The sequence below is a fragment of the Sturnira hondurensis genome, unplaced genomic scaffold (assembly GCF_014824575.4).
Source record: "Sturnira hondurensis isolate 20B ecotype Veracruz unplaced genomic scaffold, ASM1482457v3 Scaffold0011378, whole genome shotgun sequence".
In the NCBI taxonomy this organism is placed as follows: domain Eukaryota; kingdom Metazoa; phylum Chordata; class Mammalia; order Chiroptera; family Phyllostomidae; genus Sturnira; species Sturnira hondurensis.
The window spans coordinates 8,066,999-8,084,903 of record NW_028084009.1 but is presented as its reverse complement, the minus strand read 5'-3'; the positions used below and the strand labels follow the sequence as shown (position 1 = coordinate 8,084,903).

The 17,905-nt window shown below is 65.5% G+C and overlaps 1 protein-coding gene across 1 annotated transcript in view; it reads right to left on the bottom strand.

Moving 5' to 3' along the window:
- Window positions 1–697: 697 nt before the first annotated feature.
- The window catches only part of CDH4 (cadherin 4), a 60,224-nt gene continuing 43,016 nt past the window's right edge, over window positions 698–17,905 (bottom strand). The window contains exons 7-15 of the mRNA XM_037060007.1: window positions 12,931–13,068; window positions 9,504–9,689; window positions 6,570–6,823; window positions 5,927–6,069; window positions 4,186–4,419; window positions 3,413–3,646; window positions 2,899–3,038; window positions 2,330–2,494; window positions 698–1,321 (exon numbers count right to left, since the gene is read on the bottom strand). Of these exons, the coding sequence (XP_036915902.1) occupies window positions 1,118–1,321; window positions 2,330–2,494; window positions 2,899–3,038; window positions 3,413–3,646; window positions 4,186–4,419; window positions 5,927–6,069; window positions 6,570–6,823; window positions 9,504–9,689; window positions 12,931–13,068 (1,698 nt within the window). The 3' untranslated portion in view covers window positions 698–1,117. The remainder of the gene's footprint in view (window positions 1,322–2,329; window positions 2,495–2,898; window positions 3,039–3,412; window positions 3,647–4,185; window positions 4,420–5,926; window positions 6,070–6,569; window positions 6,824–9,503; window positions 9,690–12,930; window positions 13,069–17,905) is intronic.

The window sequence follows — 17,905 nt, the reverse complement described above, 5'->3', positions numbered from 1 at the left end:
GTGCCACGTGGCCTCACTGCGGGCGTCTGGTCGGGGCTCTCAGGCATGGTCCCAGCAGAGTGTCGCGTGCACACGAGTTCTGTGTGTTGGAGAGCCCCGCATGGGGCCGGGGGGACAGTGGCAGGGGCAGGGGCTTCCCAGCCTTGGAGTCTGTCTGGCTGCGGGCAGCTGGGGGTGCGGGGCGAGGGCTGGGGGCTACATGGGCACATGCTGGCTCAGTCTGGGGGGGGGCGGGCTCAGACACTGGCTGGTGTGGGCTGTGGCTTCCAGGGACGCCACGCAATCCTAGACCCAGGGCAGTGGGAATGTCGCGGTGTTCGGGGAGCCAGCTGTCCTTGGGGAGGCTGGACGGCTGACCAGGTGGACCTGGGGGACAGCCAAGGACGGAGACGGTCCCTGGGCACCCCTTTATGCGGGTGAGCCAGCTATTTGAGCGTCTTGGAGGGGGTGGCCAAAACCTCAGTGAAATCCAGATGCACATGGTGGGGTCTGGTCTCGGGCTTGGCCACCCTGGGGACACACCACTGCTGGGCTCCCCGCTCGGCCTCGGGAGTCCCCAAGGGGCCCCGGAGACCTGACTGCATGTGGCAGATCGAGAGAACGCAGAGGGATGTTGCCAATTTGCAAATTTTGTCAAGCGAGTCACCCACTTTTCCTCTTAACAAAAGGCCAAAACATAAAAAACAGAGACACATTCTCCCCGGTTCCTAAACTGGTGCCTTCAGAGCTGGGAGGGGCCTTGGCCGGGGTGGCGGGGCCCGGGTGGGGTGGGTCTGTCTGCGGTAGTCACTCCTGAGTTTGAGGGGAACCAACACATGTACCAAAAGGCACTTTCATGTTTGTTGAAACAGTGCTTCTGTTCTCAGAAATTCAAGTTAAGACAGGGTGCCTCTCGCTGTCCTTTAGTGGTGGGTCAGCTACCAGGATGGGTGGCGGGGCGAGAAGTGTTCATGCCAGACAGCTCAATGTGGGGGGGCAGGGGCAGGGGGCGCCCCCCAGAACACCACGACACGACGCATCTGGGGGGTGGCGGGGGCACCGGCGGCCTCCGCCAGGCCTGCTCCTCCGGCGTCCGCCCGAGCACTGGTCCTGCTGTGGTCCAGGGAGGAGAGGCCGGTCAGTCCTCGCCGCCTCCGTACATGTCCGCCAGTTTCTTGAAGCGGGGCCCCCAGTCGCTCAGGTAGCTGTAGTCCTGGTCCCCGGAGCTGGACGAGTTCAGGGAGCTGACTGAGCCCACGGTGGAGCCGCTGCCCTCGTAGTCGAAGACCAGCAGGGAGTCGTAGGGGGGCGCCGTGGGGTCGTTGTCCGCCGCCCGGAGTCCCTGGGGGCCATGAGACTTGGTTAGGGCAGAGGGGGTCTGCGGGACAGGAAGGAGGGGCCCAGGGAGCAGAGCTGGGTGGTCCCGTAGGCGGTCCGTCAGTGCTCCCTGTGTTTACGTGAAGGGCGTCTCGGAGAACGGAGTTGGGGAACTGCTGGTGCCTGAGTTCAATGTCAGCTTGAGGCGGGGTGGGCTGGGGGGCGCTGGGTGGGGCATCCGGGTACTGGAGTTCTGCCCCCGGTGGGCCGTGTCTCCATGGTCCCTATCACATGGAGTGTGTCCCTGAGGTGGCCCGAAGCAAGAGTTCTGCAGCTATTCACTGTCCCTTTGAACACACCCTGTGTGGCTGCAGCCCCCCACCCCAGCGCCAGCCCCTGCCCTTGGACATGACCCCTGATGGTGGGTTCGCACCCCTCTCCCGGGCCCTGTGGCTGGGCCTGCTCTGAGGTGCGGGGTCCGCATTGGCCCTGGGAGGTCCCCAGTGGGGTGTCCTGGTGTCCCTGTGGTCACTGCCTGACTCCGACGGCCGTTTGGTACCAGGTAGTTGGCACCGCCCGCTTCCACTTCCTGGGAGAACTGGTCAGGAGTGGCTTTCTCACGGTAGGTGGGGAGTCCAGCTGGGCAAGCGGGACTGGGCAGCTGCAGAGGCCTCACTTGTGGCCTGGGACATGCCATGTGCTGGGGACCATGTGGGAAGCCTCTGTCCTGCTGCTGGGGCCTGCCTGGGCCCCGTTCTGTTTAAGTGATGGACAGGACACAGGTGGGGACGTGCGTGTGGCCAGCCCCCTCCCAGGCACAGTTGGAAGCAGAGGGCTGGTGCCACAGGTCCCTGCATGGGGAGGGTGCTGAGGGCGGGACTTGCCCACGGCCGGCAGAGGCCAGGTCGAATCAGCGTCCCCTCTGCCACCCCAGGGCCCAGTGCAGAGGGCACTGCTGTGGGCCAGGCGTGTTCATAGGGTTTTATGTTTAGGGGAGGCCCTGCTCGAGGCTCCCCGCTGTCAGAGCACCCACCTCACTGATGAAGTCGCCGATGTCCCCCGGGTGGGGCAGCGCGGGCCGGACCGGGTACTGGGGCTCGGCACCCACAGGCCGCTCATCCACCCGCCGCACGCCGGCCGCCTTGCTCAGCACGTGCTCCACGGCCTCCGGCTGCTGCAGCTGGCTGAGGTCGTAGTCCTGGGCAGGGTTGGGGACGAGGTTTGGTGGGGGCTGCAGGCAGCGCACAGGAGAGCCCACTGTGCTGCCCTGTCCCCTGGTTTGCCTCCCCGCATGCCCACCTCTGTCTGTCCTGAAGGCACATGTGGGCTGCCTTTGCCGGCCTGGTGGTCCCCAGGGGACCTTGCTCAGCTCCCGGCAGGTTCCTCGGTCTACCCGGGAGCCAGGGCCCCTGCCACCTGTGTTCTTGGGGGAGCACTCGGCCCCCGTGGGTGAGGACTTGCCCTGCCTGCATCCCACAATGGCCACGGCAGACTCTGCGTCCAACCTGGCAGGTCCCTCCAGCCCCCTGGGTCACCAGCAGACCTGGCACAAGCGTCTGCCCTCCCCAGCCTGGGGCGCCGGGTGCAGGGGCAGGGCCTCACCTGGTCCTCCTCACCGCCACCCTCCTCGTCATACTTGAGGATGTTGTCCCGCACGTCATCCTCGGGGTCGATGAGCAGCTGCTTCGTGTGTCGTTCCTTCTCCCGCCGCTTCATCCACGCGGCGAACAGCAGGACCATGGCTGTGGGGGGGCGGGGCGCCGTGAGCAGGCCATGCGTGTGCCGGTGCGAGCGTGTCACTCACGCACATGTGCTCAGCGGCACTGAGTGGCTGGGCCCTGCACCTGTGAGAGTGTGCATGCGTACACCCACACATCTGTGCATGTCCGCGTGTGCATATGCATGTGTGCGTGCAGGCACGTGCACACATGTGCATGTGGACAGTTCCTGGGAGTGGGCCTGGGTGCATGCATGTCCATGCATATGCACAGCTGTGGCCATGTGGGCTGCTTCAGCTGGGTCTCTGCCAGGTCCCTGGTGGGGGCGGGGCTGGGGGATGTGGGTGGCCGGCTTGCCTGGCTCTGAGGGACGGTGCCTGCCCGCCCGGCCCACTCACTCAGCAGGAGGACGATGCAGAGGAGGATGGCTGCGATGGCCCCTGTGCCCAGGCCGGCCGCCGCCACTGCGCCCGTGGCGGTGCAGTCACCATTGTCGTCACACGGGCACACCTTGACCTTGATGATGGACGTGTTGGACAGCGGGGGGTTTCCAGAGTCCGTGACGATGACAGGGACGTCGTACACCCCGGCCTCCAGGTACAGGATGCGCAGGCTGAGCTGGGCGTAGTCACCTGGCACGGGCGACACAAGGGAGAAAGTCACAGAAGAAACAAAAAGTGGCCGACGGCCATGTGAGAGAATGACCGCTGGCAGTGACTAGACACAGATGGAACCACGGGTTCGGTTAAGAAGCTGGAGAAAAGCTGCTTAAAGCATCCCCTACTCGCGCCCGTGAGGGGGGTGGGGGCTCGTTCCTGTCTGTCTGGGGAGGCTGGGAATCCGTGGGGCCTTTCTCGATGCTTCTTCACTCTGTTGGCAGAACTTTGGGGTTCCAGGGCCCTTCTGCACGAGCCCACGCCTGGGAACGAGTCCCCGGGAACAGCAGTCCAGGTCAGCTGCACGGACGTTACCTGGGCATGTGGACATAGTGAGGGGCCGCCACCCGGTGGGTCCCCAGCCTCTTGGTGGGTCTACGCAGCCCCCTCGCAGGTCCGCCTGCAACCCCTGTGGCCTCCTGTTCCAGGGTGCTGGGCCCTGGGGGGCCCAGCGCCCCAGACTTGGCTGGACTGTCCCAGTGCCAGGACAGGGGTGGGAAGGGTGGCGGCCTCACCATTTATGCGGGTGATGGTCCAGTTCTTCCGCACGGCAGCAGGGACGAAGGGCAGCTCGAAGACGTAGGGGCCAACATTGGGGTCGATGTCGGCGTCGGCCGCGGTGATGTTGATGGCATTGAGGTGTGGCTTCTCGCAGACCTGCCCCTCCTGGGGGGTCAGCGCCGGGGCATTGTCGTTGATGTCAATGAGATAGATCTGCAAGGTCCCAGTGCCGCTGGCCGGGGGGACGCCTGGGGGGCAGATGCGGTCACCACGCAGGGCCACGCTGGGTGCCCCAGGACCCCTGCCTGCAGGGGCCGGGAGGCTCCGAGGGGCAGCAAGCCCCTGCCCTCCAGTGTCCTGCGCCCCACCCCCCAGCAGAGCTCCCCTTGGCCCTGGGAGCTCAGGCTCTTACAGCCACAGGGGGAACCGTGGGGACCGTCTGTCTGCAGGAGGGGGCGTTTGGGGGCCCTCCTCCCTGGCTTTCTGCCTCAGCGGGCCCCTGCCTCCTCCGCCACCCCATCTTCCCTCTACTGGTCCCGTCTGGTCCTGTCTGGTCCCGTGGGACAGTGGCAGCCCCAGTCACCTCCTGCCCCTGTTGGGTTTCCTCAGCACTTTCTTCCTCCTGAAACGGTCTAGGTGACTCGTTTCTCACTTGAGTCCCTGGGGGCGGTTGTCCCTCAGCATCCATTTCCCTTTCCTTCCTTAGTGAAGGGGACCGGGCCCCCCAGTTTTATCTGGGTTCATCCCTGTCCAACTAGAGGACTGCATTTCCCAGCAGCCCATGCAGTGGGACACGGCTTCACGGGCTGCTGGGAAATTCACTGAGTTCTGGCCTCTGTGAGCTGTGAGGGGGGTTCCTTAGAAGGGGTGTGTCCCTGCCCTCCCCACTCCTCCCATTTGCCAGAACGTGGTTGTGATGGCCGGAGCACACGCAGCCATTCTGGACCACGCTGCAGCTCGCCGAGGACACAGGAGCGGCCAGAGTGAGCCTGGGGGCTCACACCGAGCCATGGGCTCCCTGCTTCTAGCCTTCTTTGACGGGGAGGACATTAACCTGCCGTAACTTGCCGTGGATTGTGCGTTCCGCGTGTGCCCGCATGTGTTTTTGTGCGCGTTATACACGGGATTATTATAGCCATTGTTATGCCCACGGTATGTGATCCTTATACCCACGGATAACGCGCACCCGAATTGATCTCCCAAGAATCTGGGCAAAAAGTGAGCACGATACACGGCCAAACTCGGCAGCTGCGTGGAAGTCACTGTCGTTGCTGTGCAGCTGGCCCGGCTTCTGGTGAACCCACTCGGGCACCCAGAGCGTGAGCTGTGCAGGGAGGGGCCTGGGGGGCGGTGCCCGCACAGCACGGGGGTCAGGGGTCATCGTCGTGGCGATGACAGCGCAGCCTGTGGCTGGGTCCCCAGGGTCCTGGCCAGGGCTACTCGGCCGGAGCACGCATGTGCTCAGCCGCCTCAGCTCACAGGTGGGGACGCTGAAAAGCAGGTCGGCCACGGCGGGGCTGGGACTAACCCTGGCGCCCCCCGAGTGATTGGCCATGCAAATGACCGGTTGGCCTAGGAAAGCCGGGTGGTCCGGCCGAGTGACGGTGGTTTGGATGCACTCAGGGAGGGCCCTGAAGCATGACGAGGCCCTGCGTCCCCCTAGCCGCCCCTCTGGGTGCCGATGGGCCTCCCTCGGTCTGCCTGCCAGAGCCTGCGCTGCCGGTGAGCGCCCGTGGTCACCAGGGCCGGGCGTACCGTTGTCAGCCGCCAGGAAGGTGGCCTCGTAGACATTATTCTTGATGTACAGGGACTCGCGGTCCAGGACGGCCGCCGTGGTGACCTGCCCATTGGTGGCATTCATGTGCAGCCAGCTCGCGGGGTCTGACAGCTTCGAGTATCTGTGGATGGGGGTGTGGGAGGTCAGGCGCGGGGCTGGGGGGCACTGGCCCACCCACTGGTCCCCCGGGGCTTCCCCTCCAGCCCTGCAGGTCCCTTCCACAGTGGGAGGGTGGCACCTGGGACTCATGGTCACTGTGGTGGACGGGCTGTGGGTCCTCACAAGGACCCCAGGGACAGACGCTTTCATGGCTGCCTTCCACAGGTGGGGAAACTGAGGCACAGAGAGGTGAGTGACCCACAAAGTTGCACAGCAAGGGGGGAGTGGGACCCAGCCCTGTGTTAGTTAGGATGCCACCCGTGGCATCGTCCCTTCGCCCCCCCACCCCCCTCCCGTGTCAGGCGGGCCAGGACCCCAGCTGCCCCCAGGACTGGCTCCCATTGCTCCCTCCTGGGAAGACACCACAGGTGGGGCTGCCCAAGCCCCAACGGGGACTCTGTGGTGGTCCGGGCCCCGCCCCCTGGAAGGCAGGGCCTGAGGGCAAGCAGCCCACACACCTACCTCACCGCCTGCTGCATGAAGCGGTCGGGGTCCACCGCCGAGAAGGTGGTGAGCGCCGTGCCGGGGGGCACTCCCTCCTCCAGGCGGATGAGCTTGTGGTTGGAGGGGAAGTAGGGGGCCTCGTTGACGTCCATGACCGAGATGGTCACCCCCGCCGTGGACTGGAAGGACATCTGGATCCCGCTGGCCAGGGGCGCCTGGTTGGCCACCATCACAGTGAGCATGAACGCCCTGTTCAGCTCGTAGTCCACCGCCTGAAACCGGGTGGGGGCACAGCGGCTGAGCTGCAGGGCCTGCCCGGGGCTGGAGTGGGGGTTGCCGGCAGGGCGGGATGGTCAGCACCCGCCACCACCCTCTGGTGGTGGCCAGGAGGCCGGTCCCGATGGCCACGGCCCCCAGGCTCCCCTGTCTGGCTTCCTGCTGGGTGTGGCCCGTGGGAGGAGAGTTCGGCCACGGGGAAGTGCTGGGCCGGGCCCACACTCTGCTCACTAGGGACTAAGTATAGAGAGGGATGTAGGAACCGGGTGTGTGAGAGCCTGCCGGGCCTGGACTTGGGGATGCTGCCGTGGGGGAGGGGTGGGAGGCCGAGACAGAGGTCGGGCTCTGGGGCTGATGTCCTCACCATCTCCACTACCCCCCACTGCCCCCCGCTGCCCCGGTGCCAGGTGGGAGTCCTCATCCTCTCCAGGCTCGGCCTCCTTGCCGACTGAAGGGAGGGGTGCTCGCTGCTGCCTCTGGAGACTCTGTGAGGCACCGCCTCCCTCCACGGCCCGGTGCTCAGCATGACACCTGAGGGGCCTGTGAGGGGCCTGTGAGGGGTGGTCCACAGCCCCCCATCCATCACCCAGCACGATGCTGCGTGTGTCCGGGAGGCCTGTTATGGAGGGGGCCTTGCACCCCAGGAGTCTCCCGGCAGGACCCTCGGTGGCCCAATGCAGAATCAATCTCATGTCACCCTTTGCCTGAAAGGATCCACTGGGGACATCGGTCCCCAAACCGTGACCACCCCCCCATACCCAGATGTGAAGGTGCGGACCCTCCCTCACTCGCCGACATCACACCCCGCCAAGCGCCGGCACCCACCTGCGCCCACACGGTGTCAGGTCCACCGCCACCCCCGACACCCGAACAGCAGCCAACGCACCAGCACCCCCCGTCCCCCCCACCCCTGTCCCTTCGAGAGCTGCTGGAGGTGGCCCTGCTCTGTTTAAATTCACCGCCTCGGGACATTGTGGCGTCCTGGTCTGTGACGAGTCCCTGAAGGCTGCCAGCCTCTCTTGGGTTCCGTGCCCCCGGAGGACGCGGGACAGTGTGGCCCGCCTGGCGGCAAAAGCTTGCCCGCCTGAGCGAGGACGCCTCCCAGAGAGACTGCTGTGGCCGAGAAAGTGTGGCCCGCCTGGCGGCAAAAGCTTGCCCGCCTGAGCGAGGACGCCTCCCAGAGAGACTGCTGTGGCCGAGAAAGGCCACCGGAGAGTTACGACGAGGCTAGTTTGTAACGGAGGGAGCGGTGGGCGATTTGCCCCAGTAGTTTCCAAGGCAGCGGCGGTGCTGCCTGCCCGGATGTGGCTGTGACCTCGGCGAGCGCGAAGGTGTGGGTGATGTGGGGGGCACCCTGGGCACAGCACCAAGGCCATGCTCTCTGGGGACCTGGGGCTGGTGGGAAGGGGGCGGGGCAGCCGACCCCGCTCTGCCCCTCTTCCGGGTGCCGGCCACCTGGCCCTCCTGCAGGCCCCTGGGCCCAGGCCGCTCTAGAGCCTTGGCCGAGCCTTGTTTCAGGGCAGCAGACGAGGCCGATTCTCGGCTTTCGAGTTTAAACCCTCAGGTCCGTGGTGACCGAGGGAAGAAGCTGTGGTCAGCCTGGGGGGTGGGGCTCACCCTGGAGAAGGCTGTGGCTTCAGGGCTGCATGGGGGAGAGGGGTGGTGAGGGAGGGCCCAGGGGACTGGCTCCTGAGGAGGGTGGGGGCGGTAGTAGCTGCCCCGCTGGGGGTGTGTCTGAGAGCCAGTGAGTGGCTGAATTCCGCCTGGGACATGGTGACCGTGGCCGTGGGGACCGGGGGGCTGTGGGCACTCTCAGCTCAAGGTACTCTGGAACTGATGTTGAACTTCACACGCCCTGAGATTCACTCGGGAATCTTGACAGACAAGTCACAACCAAAAAGCAGTGTCACCCCCAGGTCCCCTGCTGCCCCCGAGGAGCCATGCCCCCCAACACGCCTGTGAAGACAGCCTGGGGGAGCGAACGCTCGGCCTGAGTGGCCTAGAAAAGACCGGAGGGCTCTCGAGGTGTTAGTGAGCCCTGCCCGCCACTGCAGAAACACTGCCCCCAGGGGGGGACTCAACAACCCAGAATTCCACCCGGACGTGAGCAGGAGGACAATTTGCGACAGCGTGGGTGGACCTGGGGCGCATCGTGCTCCGTGAAATGTGCCCGTCAGAGAAAGACAAATGTCACGTGATCTCACTCACATGTGGGATCTAATGAACAGACTCACGGACGGAGGGCAGATGACAGCTGGCGGGGGCCGGGGGGGGGGGGCGGGGGCGTTGAGCGAAAAGGAAGAAGGGCCCGTGGACCCGGACCTCAGGGTGCAGAGTGTGGGGGGGATAATAAGGGGGTGAGTGGTAATGGGAAACATAAAAAAGAGAAAAGAGAGACCCCTCCAGGACTAAGCTGGCATTGTCTCAGGAACCGAGGACAGTTTGACACCATCTGGTCTGGGAATGGGCCCCACCTTCAGGGAGGGGAGGGAGGCTGACTTCCTGGGAGGGGTCGGCCTCGGGTCACGTGTCCAGGTCCTGGGGAAACTGGCCCCAGCCACCTGCGGGCGGGTGCTGTCCTTTGTCATTGGGTGTCGGGCGGCTTGCACTTTCCCCCCAGACCGTGTCTGTTAGAGTGTCCTGCGGCCGAGGCGGGGGAGTGAGGAGACCACCCACCTTCACCACGGTGACCAGGCCCTCGTTGGTGACGGGGTCCGTGCGGATGACGAAGTGCCCCGAGGGGTCCCCGCTGATGATGCGGTAGACGGCATTCCAGTTTGGGGAGTGGGGCTGGTCCCGGTCCATCACTGTGAGGTTTGCGACCACCGTCTCCACCCGGTTCTCGGGGACTTCCCCTGCGTACTGCAGCGTGTGACAGAAGAGAGTGTCACGGACCCTTCAGAAGTGGGAGATGTTGGGGGAAGCTTGCCAGCAGCTGCTCCCAGACCTGCGACTCCTGTGGGTGGGAGCTCCTCCTCCCCCTCCCCTCCCCCTCCCATGTTGGTGGCAGCATCTTGGGAGGCCTGAGGCTCGGGCTTGCCCTGTCCTGTCCAAACTGAGCCTTCTCCTTGCGCACACACGCACACAGCAGCCTCTCTCCTAGGTTTCCCTCAGGCCTTTCCCTGTCAACAGAGGGCTGACGCCAGCCCTGGGGACACTCGGGAGCCCAGCCGCGTCCTTGCAGGCGGGGATGAAGAGCAGGGGAGTGAGCAGAGCCTGCTGCTGGTCCCCACTCCTGCCTGGGCTCAGGGCCGGCGCTGTGGGTGACCAGACTGGGGACTCAGCCCTTCTGGCCACGAGGGCTTCAAGCCTGTCCCATCATGGCCCGAGCGGCAAGGCAGTGATGTGCAGGGAGAAGGACGTGTGCATCCGTGTGTGGGTGCCTCATGGCCACAGGAAGCTGAGCCATGTCCCTCGGTGGGAGTCCCACCCAGCTCAGGTGGCTTCGGGGGTCGCTGACCTGTGAGATTGGGGCCCAGCTCAGAAGGGCCCAAGGCCGACATCACGCTCGGCCGTCGCTGCTGGAAGTTTGTAATGGTCTGTGGATTGGGGGCTGCATCTTACTTTGCAAACTGTAGCCTGGGGGCTGCGTGGGCAGTCCTCTTGAGGTGTGATTTCCAGCCACAAACCCGGAAGATGAGGGCTGTACAAATGCCGATTTCTGGTGGCACTCGCGGCAGTAGGGCTCCAGGAGTGACCACCCGGGGTGGGCTGTGGGCTGTGCCCACGCCTGGCCTCACTGGGTCCCCAGGGTCACCCCACTCCTACCTCCGCTTGCTGTGGTGAGAGGTGAGGGCCCTGGGAGGGGCCCCCCACAAAGGGAGGGGCCCAGAGCGTCATTCTCAAGTGCTGGGCACCGTGCCAGCGCTGGCCTCTTCCAGGTGGGTGACCCCTTGGCCCTTTGGGGGCCACAGGAGGGGAAAGAGGGGGCCCAGAGGCAGCAGCTGGGCTCAGCCCTCATCCTCCCAGAATTCCTTGCACCTGTCTGATTTCAGCGAGGTGCCCAACCTCTCAGGCTCCCTGCCTCCAGCCCTACGGGCTTCGGTACCCACGAGTCATGGGCCCGCGGCTTCGGCACGGCAGAGCTGCGTGTCCTGAGTCTGACTCCTTCCGGGCGTCGGGGGAAGCGTATTTCAGGAGTCTATTTTATTTGTGCAAGTTTAACCACAGTTCCCGGAGAGGGGCCCAGGCCGGTAAACCCAGGGCCGGGTTTTCATATGAGCCCCTCCCCACCAAAACTAGTTTTCAGTTTAACTTCTCAGGTTTTCGGGCTCGGAGACACCCTTGTTCCTGCCCCATGCGACTCGGTGGCAGTGATTTGGGGAGGGGGGAACTTAGAGGGTGGGCGTGGGTTTCCTTGCCCTGCAGGTAAGCAATCTGAAGGCTGATACGCCTGTCCCCAAAGGCGGGCGGATTTCAGATCCCAGGGCTCCTCACTGAACCCACATGGCTCCCTGGGGACGGTCACAGGAGCACAGAGGCGGATGTGGGTGAGAAGGTGGCCCGGATGCCTAGCGGGAGGCCCAACGCTGACCACAGTCACACACACGAGCCCCTGGACCCTCCAGCATCCACGCTTCCCAGACTCCATGGCCCCAAGATGGCGCTGTGTTTCTGTCTCTAATTCTCCAAACCACAGCTGGTCCTCTCAGTGTGGACATCTCACTGGTCCTCCCGGCCTGGAACTCAGGGATCCGGCACTGGGATGACCAGAGCCATGACTGCTGGCCCGGGAAGCCCCTGTCCTGCCAGGGTGTGTTCCAGGCCGCACCGGCCTTGGAGAGGGAGGGGTGGCGGATGCCGAGGAGAGGTGCCCACGGACCCCAGCCTGGTGATGCTGGGTGAGGGCAGAGGGGCGTGCTGGAGCCTGCTCCAACGCCAGGGGCCGGACGCTGAGTCTGCAGGCCTTCCCTCCAGGACCTGAGGGCGGGGCAAAGCAGAGGTCCTTGGGCAGGGTCTACAGGCTGTGCCCTGGGACCCCTGGCCCTCCAGCATGCCCCCCCCCCCACCTGAGAGAGCTGAGTGCAGTGCAGAGAGCTGAGTGCAGGGGTGGCGGGCAGTGCTCCCGTGGAGCAGGTGAAGTAGGATGAGGTTTAATTAACGTTTAACAGGAGTCGGCTCCCGCACCACCCCCCGTCTCAGCTCCTGCTGATTGTCTCTGATTAGGCTGCTCCCTGAGAGCCCCCCCGCCCCCCCGCCGTGGGAGGGGTGTGGCCAGCCCTCTGCCCTGCCCACCACTGCACCCCGCACCGTCTCCCATGCCCCCCCCCCCGTCACTCCTCTGGAGGGGACATGCCGCGGGCCACCCCCCCCAGGAGTTCAAAGATGCCCAGTGGCGCCTGTGACCCAGAGCGTGTGTGACTGGGTGGGAGACCCACACTCAGAGGAGTGGCGCCTTCTGTGTGGGGACGTCTGGATGACGTCCCAGAGCAGCGACGCCCACTCGCACAGTGGACGTCAGCGGAGTGGCTGCGGGCGGGACGGTCTCGACAAGGTCGCCACGGGCACACTCTGAACGGTGTCCCCGCTGGGAGCGTGTGGGGAGGGCTGAGCTGGTCCAGGCCCCGCGCCCCTGCAGCCTGCCGTCAGGGAGGGCGGCCCCGTGCGGCCCAGGCCCGGACGGGGTCTGGGGCCTGGGCACCGCTGCTCCCCCAGGGCCCCTGGGCAGCTGCTCTCCGCATGTCCGGTTCCCCGCGCCCCAGCACGGTATGCTGGCGCTGGGCCTGTGCCACCATTGCCGCTGGCTACCTGGAAGCAGAGGGACCTGCAGCCCGGCCATGCCCTCTCTCCATGGGCGGCCTGGCGGCACCCTCCACGTGGCGATCTGCACTATGGCCACCAGGTGGCGCTGCGCCCTCACAGCCGAGGGATGCAGGGATGTGGGATTTGAGGACCGACTTGAGAAGGGGCACCCGGGAAGCAAGATGAGTGTGGACTCAGAGGCTGTGTTGGGGCTCCTCTGGGGGTGCTCTGGCCTGAGAGATGCCTTCCCAGCAGAAGGACTGGCTCGGCAGAAGAAGAAGGAGTCTGTCTCTTCACGTCCACTTCCCTGCCCCCCGCCCCTCCCGCACACAGCCAGGCCCCAGGGGACCCCGGGACTCACCGTGCTCGTGGTGAACTCCGGTGGGTTGTCATTCATGTCCGCCACGGCAATGATGGCCGTGGCCGTGTTGGAGAGCCCATAGTTCAGGTTCCCCTCCATGTCGGTGGCTTGGATGATGACTGTGTACTGCTGAACTTTCTGGAAGGAGCAGGTTGGAGGGGGACAGGCCGTCAGTGTGGGGTTTGTTCACCGAAGGGGCGTGAGTTCTCTGTGGCTGGGGCCCCCGTCGCCCGCCCCCCCAGGAGGCAGCCAGCTGCCAGCCTCTCAGGGCCAGGCCTGGTGGGAGAACGTCCTCTGGGGAGCAGCACGGCCCAGGAGCCGCCTGCCTTTCTGCCTCGGGGGCTCTGGCTGCTGTGAGTACAGACTGGACTGGGTGCCAACAGGGAGGGGGACACGGGGCCGCCCTGGGTCTGGAAAGCCAGGGGTGGGCAGCTGGGAGAGCGAGCGGTAACCCCACAGACGGGAGTGTGGATGTGAGACATGTCCCTGCGGCGTTTTCAGTGTCCGGCTGGGTGGCAGGCCAGACGTTCGAACGGGAGACAGGCCCTTCACCCCCTCTTTGTGCAGAGCTGAGCCCAGCCAGCTGGGGCAAAGCCCCCAGGGGCGTGTGGTCCTCGGGCAGGCGGGACCCCCAACATCAGGCCCCGCAGCTGTCCCCCACCCCGGCCCTCGCTCGGAGCCCCAGGGCAGACGCTCCTGAGTCAGCGGAGGTGGCCTTGTCCACACCCCTGCTCTGAGCCGGTGACCACAGGTGCTGCCGGTGTGACCAGCCTGGTGGTGGCACTCTGCCAGGACCACAGCCGCCTCCCCTGGCACCGTCAGGGGTCCAACGCAGAAAGGGATGTAGGACATGCCTTCCAAGTGACGAATGACCTTGAGTCCTCAAGGTTAAGGGAAAAGGCCAGCCCCCAGCCACACAACTCAGGGATGTGGGCTCAGGCTCCAGAAGGAATTAATTACAAAGAGCAGGTGCTCAGCAAACTGCCTCTCTTTCCCTCCATCCTCCCCTCATTCACGAGCTGCCTGGAGTCGCCTTCGTCTGCCCCAGTGTGGGCTCAGAACAGGAGGCCTGACTCGCAGCATTGCCCAGGAGGGGCCCCGGTGCCTGGGCAGAAAGGGGCGCTCCATCTTCCTGTGCAGCAAAGGGGTGGGGCTCTGCCCCGGCTAGGATGTGGCAGGGACAGGCTGGGGACGGCATCTCAGCCCGGGACCCCCACACACCCTCTGTGGGCTGCCTCTGGTCCGAGCCTTGCCCACCTGAGATGGAGCCTTGGGCCGCCCTGGGCCCCACCCTGGGGAGCAGGTGCAGAATGCAGTTGGTTTTCCCTCAAAGCCACGGGCAGCCAAGTTCCTCTCGTCCTTCACAAATCGTAGTTCTCCTCCTTCCCAGGCCCCACCTGGACGCTAAGCTGCAGGGGACCTCAGTGGCGTCCCTTCAGGATGGGGCAGGGGGCGTTTCGGGCCCTTTCTGCACCCAGCGCTAATCTTTGGAGGGCTGCCTGTCGCCCGTCTGCAAGACTGCTCGGTCCTGCTCGGTGAGGCCTTGCCTGTGACCCCGTGGGCCCCACCGCTGGGGCTCTGCCCATCTGACCACCCACTGGGAGCCCTCAAACCTCAGGCCTTCACCTGCCCCCAGGACCAGGCACCACCACAAGGGGCCAGAGGGAGGGAACAGAGGACAGAGGCCGACAGGGTGGCGTCCGGCCCAGAGGAGAGAGGAAGGGGCATTTGCCCTGGAGGTTCGTTCTGTGGCTGCTGAAGGCCGTCGTCCCTGCACATCAGCGCCTCGCCACCTCCACATGGAACCTGCTGGTGTATGTGCAGCTGCATCCAGGTCTGGGTCCCTGTGCATCCAGTGTATGCAGCGGGGAATGCCTGTGTGTGCAGCCAGCTGCCACCACTAGAGGGCGCGCCGGCCTTGCTGTTGGGAGCCGGGTGGGGTCTTGCAGGCCTGGGTGGGTGCGGGAAGCACAGGCAGGAAGCGGGAAGCAGTGCCGGCGGCGGGGCCCCAGCAGGGCCCCAGCAGGCCTCAGGGTCTCAGCCCCGAGCCAGAGCGCTGGGCCAGGCACAGGCGCCTCCGACTGGCATTTGGTTCAGAAAGTGTACTTTTCAGACTCGGTTGCGGTCACCATTTTCCTCCCCCAAACCCCCTGCAGGAATGGTGGCCGGGGCCGTGGGTGGGCAGCCAGCAGGACCTGTGAGCATCCCCTGGAGGGCAGGTGTCCCCGGCTCCTCTGGGCACGGACACCCCGTCCATGCTTGTCCCACCGTCACGCAGGGGGGTGGGCCCGGCACGGTCTGTATTGCAAAGCCTGGCTCAGGGACTTGCTTCCCAGTGCCCCCCCCCCCGCCCCCACTCAGCAGCAGGTACGGGGCAGGGGGGCAGGTGAGCGAGGCGGGTGAGCCAGCCTGCAGAGTGGGCAGCTGGGTCTGTGCTTGCAGCCCAGTCCTCCACTGCCCAGCGCCCGCTGGCCGCCCAGCGGAGCCGCAGTGAATTCATTAAAATAGGACGTGGCCACTTTCAAGTTCGAGAGAAGGGAAGAAACCGGAAGAGGCCGTCCCCGGGGCTGCACTGCCTCCCCCAGCTCAGCATTTAAATTTTGCAGAACGCCCGTCAATAATGCAGCCTCAGCTGCCCTAGAAAAGCACTGCGCCTGGCGGGGTGCCCTGCACCTCCGCTCCCCACGTGAGCTGGCGGGCGGGTGTGAGGAGGCTGGGAGCTGTCAACCCACAGCCCCTCCCCACAGCCCCCTCCCACGGGTTGTACTTCCCACCCCCGCCCCCCGGGCTGGTGCTGCACCCTTTGCTGCTGACCCTGCTGGGGCCTCGGTCTTCAGGCGCTGGGGGACAGCCCCCAAGGCCGGGCCCCACCTGCATCTGCCTGGAGTCTCGGGACTCCTCCTCACTCAGGGCATTGACATGCTGTGGTCCCCAGAGCAGCCGCTGGGGGAAGTGACCCCGATGTATCTGATGGAGGGGTGGGCGGTCTGGATGAGGTCTGTCCCACGGCAGGGTGACTCAGCCACATCGAGGAGTCAAACCCCCAGGGGCAGCACCAGCGCACCCCACCCTGTCCCCTGCCCACTAGTGGGCGTGGGTCTGTGAGCTGCTCTGGCTGGGAAGACGTCACCTGCAGCCAGAGTGCCCGGAGGGGCCCGGAAAGCCATGACTGGGACAAATGGCTTGCAGTGGGCTCTGGGGTTGCTTCGTGGCTCCGTCCCCGCGTGCAGTCAACTTGGGAGCCCAGGAGCACAGACAGGCCTCTTACTGTGCATTTTGTCTTCCATCAGCAGGACCGTGCGGTTTCTCCAATCTCCCTGGGACGTGAGGGGAGGCGGCTGGAGGGAAGAGGTGCTGGAAGGAAGCCCTGAAATGCAGGGACCAGCGTGCTTCAAGACACGGCGGGCCAGCATCCCTGTGTGTCCAGGGCAGGGGGTTTGTGTGGGTCCTGCAGTCCCGGGATGGCAGGCGGGCGAACACAGAAGGGCTGTGGGAGGGGCTTTTCCCGCCTTGGTGTGTGTGACTCACGCTGAGTGCCACGGGGCGGCCGGCAGGAAGCCCGCCTGTGTGGACGGGACACGGGCCGGACACCACGTCCTGCAGTGCTCAGAGGGAGGTCTCTCTCGTGCTTCTCCGTGTGTTCTGCTGCAGACATGTCACTTCCGTGACGAGAGGGGTCCCTGTGGGCATGGCGGTGGAGGAAGGCTGCGCTGCCAAACGGGCTGCCTGGCACGGTGCGGCGCTGTGCCCCGCGGCGGCCAGGGACACGGGACCGGCCTGCATCCAGCACCTGGCTGTCCCCTCCCAGGACTCGGGGGGGGAAACGCTGTGGCCATCACGACGCTGCTCCTGAGAGGCCTCGTGGTCTTGTCACCAGCTAAGGCCTCCTGAGTCTGAGCGCCGTGACCGAGTGGGCTGGCGTCGGCTGGGCCTGGACCCGGCTGTGTTCGTGCTCCCCCGAGACGCCGATGAGAGCGCAGGGCTCACAGGCTGGAGGAACGTCCCGATGGTGTTGGTTTTGCTTCCCTGAAAATCCAGGGGGCCACGAGGGACTCCCGGGGCCCCTCCTTGTTCAGGAGGACATTTCCAGTCCAGGACAGCGATGGCCAGTCCGCACGAGGTCCTCAGTGCCGAAGGGCTCCACCGAGGAGCGAGGGCGCCGTGGGGCCGGTGGGGCTCTGGCTGTGGTGCTGCTGGGCAGTGGCACAGAGCGCCGCCCTCGCGTGTCGGGCAGGAAAGCTGCATCTCGTCCCGTCTCCCCGGCTGTTGGATCCTCATTAGGATGCGGGGGGCGTGCGGGAGTGGGGCCCCTGGGGAGGCAGCTCCGCCCCAGTCCACGAGAGACACTTGAACCTCGGGCTCCTCCAAGTGTCTCCTGACATTTTAATCGTGTAGAAGCTCCATTTCCATAGCTCTGCCTGATTAGACGCGGCAGCAATTAGGTGTGTTGGTTTTGCCGGCCTAGAGACGGCTTTCTCTGCGGAGCAGGACTCGGGCTCTGCGCAGAAGTGCCTGCGGGGTCTCCCCCCATAGATGCCGCGGTCCGCTGGCGGGGGGCTCCATGTTCTGCCTGACGAGGAGAATGGAGGCGCTGCCCACGTGCCCTCCTGAATTCCCTCTTGTAGACGTCCAGCCAAAGCCAGACAGACCTGGGAGATGCCCCCCATGTGCGCCTTCCCTGGAGTCCCTAGGGTCCTGCTGGGGACAGGGGCGGGTGCCCCGCGGGGCAGGAGGCAGAGACTGGGGGAGGGGCCCCGGGGCAGTGGGTGGGAGGAGGGTCACTGAGGTCAAGGGGTCCTCCCTCCACCCCATGCCTGTACCCTGCCTGCACCCCTCGCCTGTCCAGGCACAGGGTCCGAGGCTGCCTCCTGCTTGGGTGGTTTCCTGCGGGGCTTTGAGCCCCAGTCCTCCCACCACACTTTCGGGGAAAGGTGACTCCCTGCCGAGACGGGAACAACCCACACCTGTGCAGAAA